Below are 5,166 nucleotides of genomic sequence, written 5' to 3'. Positions count from 1 at the left end.
GTGCCATTCCACATTATTACAAATAACTTCATTTCTGAACATTTATGGTTTGATTTCTTTGTATGTATGGATCACTTGGGTTGTTACCAACAACTGGTGAAAATTTCATGTCATTAGCACCTCTAGTAATAAATTTACTGAGAAAAATGTTGAAATGTTCAATACTTATTTTACCCGCTGTAGTATGGCACCATATAATCATCTAGCTTTAAAACAACGGAAAATCCCAGATTACTGTGTTTTGCTGAAGAATAAATGCATACATCTACAGCTACATGTTGGGTTTCCAAATGCTGTTTTTTTTTTTTGTAGTTCTTTTCAACAACCTATTCAACACAACAGATATGTTTTATATGTCAACAAGCAAAAAAATTAGATGGTGATGTCAGATAATGTAACCAATGCAAAAGCTTAGATGTATAAAAATTGCAACGTTAAAAACAAACTAAATCCAAAATTTTACTGTCTATTTACCCCATTTTTTTGCATTTTAAAGCCCCGTCAGCCATCACAATAACAACTTGTGCCGAAGATTTTATGACTAAGTTACTCGTATGTTTATATTCGATCTAATCAGTGCCATACACTGTGTATAAGTCCAAAAGCAGCTAGTAGATTTTTTTTATTCCATCTTCAAACATAGACATCTTCAGTGTTGGGCAAAATTTTCATAAGTTTTTATAAGTTGTCTAAAACGTTAGTGTGACATGGCCTTTAGCTAAAAATGTTACCACAAAACAAGGTTGATTCAGACTTTAATAAACTAAATAATTGATTCTTAGCATGTGAAATTTAATGCAGCTGCTAATACTGCTGAAGTGGGATTGAACTAATTTGACATAATGTTGAATAGGTCTAAAGGAAATATAAATTTCCTTTATTTAATGAACAGATCTGGACATTAAATTTCAACATTTTCGAGTGCAGAGTTAAAAGATTAAACATTTTCTGTCTCGAACTAAACCACGGCTGCCAATTTGACTCAACCAACTTTGGTAGAGTCAACATGTTGAAATGTGGTCATGAAATGATGTTAGACTCTGTGAAGAGTAACCAATAGGTCAATAATGTTTACACCTCAAAAACTTGTTAACAAACTTGTCCAGGAAGAGCAGAATTCTTTTTTTAGTCTGTAAAAATCCACAACAAACTAAATTTACCCACGCAGGATCAAACTGAGTCCTATAAAGGCCGGTTAGTGCTTAGATGAGGCACTCTTAAGCCCTGCCTTTATGAATAATCTGACTTCAGGTCCATAATATTAGAAGTTAAAAATCGTTTTTATTTTAACATTTTTATAAATATATGACCTAGCAAGACATTAATATTAAACATCCATCCATCCATTATGTATACCTGCTTCTTCCATTCAGGGTCACTGGGGCCACTGGTGCCCATATCCATCAGTCACTGTGCAAGGGGCGGGGTACACCATGAACAGGTCGCAAGTCAAATATATTATACTAATATTTGTATTAATATAATAATAATAATAATAATATTAATCCGCCTGTCGGAGATCGACAGGTGGATTGGCGCAGCGTCTGCTGTAAAGCAGGCGCTGTACCAGTCCGTCGTGGTGAAGAGAGAGCTGAGTCAGAAAGCGAAGCTCTCGATTTACCGGTCGATCTACGTTCCTACCCTCATCTATGGTCATGAGCTTTGGGTCATGACCGAAAGAACGAGGTCCCGGATACAAGCGGCCGAAATGGGTTTTCTCCGCAGGGTGTCTGGGCTCTCCCTTAGAGATAGYGTGAGAAGCTCGGTCATCCGGGAGGGACTCAGAGTAGAGSCGCTGCTCCTCCACGTCGAGAGGAGCCAGTTGAGGTGGCTCGGGCATCTGGTAAGGATGCCTCCTGGACGCCTCCCTGGTGAGGTGTTCCGGGCACGTCCCACCGGGAGGAGGCCCAGAGGAAGACCCAGGACACGCTGGAGGGACTATGTCTCTCGGCTGGCCTGGGAACGCCTTGAAGTTCCCCGGGAGGAGCTAGAAGAAGTGGCTGGGGAGAGGGAGGTCTGGGCCTCCCTTCTGAAGCTGCTGCCCCCGCAACCCGACTCCGGATAGGTGGAAGAAAATGGATGTATGGATGGATAATAATAATAATTTAATATAACATTAAACAAGACTTATGTGTTATGAAAAATAAGATCTTTGGTAACATGGGTGATAATGTGATTGAGAAATCATGGAGTGAGTTTTTTGTCATTAATGTAGTTTTTGATTATGAATATACAGAATATCAATAATATATTTAAACCACAAATGCAGATCCTGTTCTCTTCTCATTGTGGCTATTCAGGGATTTATTTGTACACACAAAACTGTAAATTTACCAAAGCAAAGCAGGAAATACACTTGTTGACTTCAGTGTTCAATATTACACTTATTGTTACTGTAACCAAAATTTTAGTTGCAATGTGTTTGCAACCATTGATCTGAGAGTAAACAACATCACTAAATGGACTGGCCTGGACAAATGAAAATTTGAAGCGAGACCAATGTTCTGCAAAGGTTGCAGATGTTTACCATCAGATCCAGTCTACTTTGCCAGGATGATCCCACCCACAGAGCGGGGGACCCAGTTACAATGGACACACAGCTACACCTGAGAAGAACCAAGTAGAACTGAAGCGATCACAGTGAGGAAAATGAGTGAGTGAAAAGGCAGTGGATATTTGTTCCAACAATTACTGATATGAAGTTCCTCGGTGCAATTAACTCATCATCAAAGGTTAACAACAAACGGAGAAGTTATGTTTTGCCACCACCAAGACCCAAAGGCAGGCGATGATGGTTTTGGATGTATCTGTGCTTGTGTGTGTTGTAGGGCTGAGCAACAAAACAATAACAATATACTGTGTATGACGATAGAAAGGTGATCAATCAATAGAGAATACATCCAATGTAATGTTGACAACTTGCTTGAAGTCTGATCCAGAACTGCACAGCATTCTGGGAAATGTAGGCAGAGGAAAGACTTTAAATCAATCTTTTCAATTTCTCACAGCCCAGCTAAGCAAAGCTGGTGGCATCAACTAACTCACGTGTTTGTGAGCTAGCAACAACCTGCTGAGTAAAGTGCAGTAGCATATTCAGGTTTTGCCACCGTGCCTCATAAATGCTTCAAAATAAAAAAGAACGGTGTGGAGTGAAAGGAGAAAATGAGTGCAACAAATCACGAGCAAATTGTAAAAAAGTAAAAGTGAACAACATACAAATGGATCTAACTCTCAGTTTGATAAATACTGATCTAATGTTTGGTGTGACTGGAGCCGACTTCGACCTTTAACACACTGCACAAGATTTCTAATGAACCTTTTGCCAATAACTATTTAAAATCACTTCTGTCTGTCGGTTAGCAAATCTTTTCATGAATCACAGGACATACAGTATAATGAGACTGTCATATATGTATTCATTGGATGTACCTCTACAACTGAATAACTTGAAGCCAATAGTCAAAATGGCTGCTACAGCTAAAATTTGGTGGGCTTGTTGCAGAGTCATTCGGTATACCCTGAGCTTGATATCTTACAGTATCACCTACTGTTATTTTCAAAGTTTGAACACAACGGTGATGATCACAAAAACCACGTCTTTATGAAAGACGGAGGGTGATAAACATTCCTTCAAGGAATATATTTTCCTTTGCAACACATTTATATTTCTGTTTAATAATTTTAGTGCCAAACATGCTCTGTAAATTGTTTTTTTTTTAAGACAATTGTGTTGAGTAGTCTACTGAGATGGACTTGATTGTGGAAAGCTGAGATCATGGACTCACAAACACACCTTCAACTCTGTCTGCACACAGCACCTTGGCTTTCTTCTTCATAATGTTTGGGATAAGGATATCCTTCTCCACGTGCCTCAGGTGCATTTCCTCTGAAAAGGTGGGGAATAGGAAAAGGATATTCAGCACATCAATAAACACTTATAATCCTCTGTTTCTGTTTAACAAATGTCAAACTGGAGGTGCTGTATGTGTGTTCATGATGTATCCATGCAGGCAGCATGTTCGAACAGAAGTCTGAAGAAGACAACTAAATAAAACAGATAAACTCACAGATAACCTTTTGAGGTGAACACATAAAGCTAAATATGCGGAATAAGTCGCTACAAAAAGACTACAAACAGTGTTATCCCAAAACTGAAGCCACATGTTTACCTTTTTTTTAGCTAGCGACCTAGCGTAAACACCAAGCTAACCTTAACGTTCTGCTTATAAAACACGCGAAACACTTGGGATATATTTAATGTTTTAATACCTGTGTTTGTTGACTCCATTATCGTGAAGCTTCTCAAAACATTACAAAACAAAACCTACTGTGACCTTAGCCTTGTAGAGATCGCAACACTTCCGCTGACGTAATGGTAGGCGGAGCCTAAAACACACGGAGTTCGAACTGCACTTCCTACTAATTTCGCTTGCGTTTAAAACAGTGGAAATAAATAATAGGTACAAACGCATTCAAATTTTAAAATATAAATGTTTAATGATATTTATTCTCTTTTGACTTGATTTGCTTCATTTATACTGAATTCCACAACATTCATTCATTCATTCCAGTCAGGACCTAATAATAATCATAATAATCAGTGACAAAGGCTGCTGGATAAAACCCTCAATGCCCGCACTAAATAGAAACCCGGATTGAAATAGAAAAAAAACAACAACTTAGAGCTGACTTTGCATTAACATTTGTATTTTATTTTTGCAAACTTTGCATTATTATAAATAACATGGTTTCAGCATGTTAAATGACATTATGGAGCTGTTAATCAAACAAATGCATTGGTGTTCCCGTTAGTGGGCTTGCTCTCCTTTATTTATTTATGTTTTTATTACTGGCTGCCACTGAAAGAAAAGGGCAACTAAACAAAAGTTTTATGCTTTTTTTTAAAGCAAGTCAGCAGTGAAAATGTATTTTGTCATGACCTGAAGCCTGTGTTCAAATCTAATTTATTCAAATAGCACATTAAACAATTCTCACTGACCAATGCTACACATATAGTGATAAACAGTACAAATATAACACAGGCATAACATCATTTAAACATGCAAAATAGTCATGTATTAAAAGCAACTGTGAACAAATGTGTAATGACATCCAAATTCACCAAAATGCAAAAGCCTGTCTGTGAATGAAAGGACATTTTAAAAG

General features: G+C 37.7%; 1 protein-coding gene across 1 annotated transcript in view; it reads right to left on the bottom strand.

Annotated features, from left to right (window-relative positions):
• cmc1 (C-x(9)-C motif containing 1) overlaps positions 1–4,374 on the bottom strand; it is a 10,870-nt gene extending 6,496 nt beyond the window's left edge. The window contains exons 1-2 of the mRNA XM_014003395.1: positions 4,270–4,374; positions 3,794–3,886 (exon numbers count right to left, since the gene is read on the bottom strand). Of these exons, the coding sequence (XP_013858849.1) occupies positions 3,794–3,886; positions 4,270–4,288 (112 nt within the window). The 5' untranslated portion in view covers positions 4,289–4,374. The remainder of the gene's footprint in view (positions 1–3,793; positions 3,887–4,269) is intronic.
• Between the last annotated feature and the right edge of the window lie 792 nt (positions 4,375–5,166).

The sequence above is a fragment of the Austrofundulus limnaeus genome, unplaced genomic scaffold (assembly GCF_001266775.1).
Source record: "Austrofundulus limnaeus strain Quisiro unplaced genomic scaffold, Austrofundulus_limnaeus-1.0 Scaffold18, whole genome shotgun sequence".
Lineage (NCBI taxonomy): Eukaryota > Metazoa > Chordata > Actinopteri > Cyprinodontiformes > Rivulidae > Austrofundulus > Austrofundulus limnaeus.
Note: the sequence above shows the minus strand (reverse complement) of the source record. Positions and strands in the feature narration are given on the sequence as shown.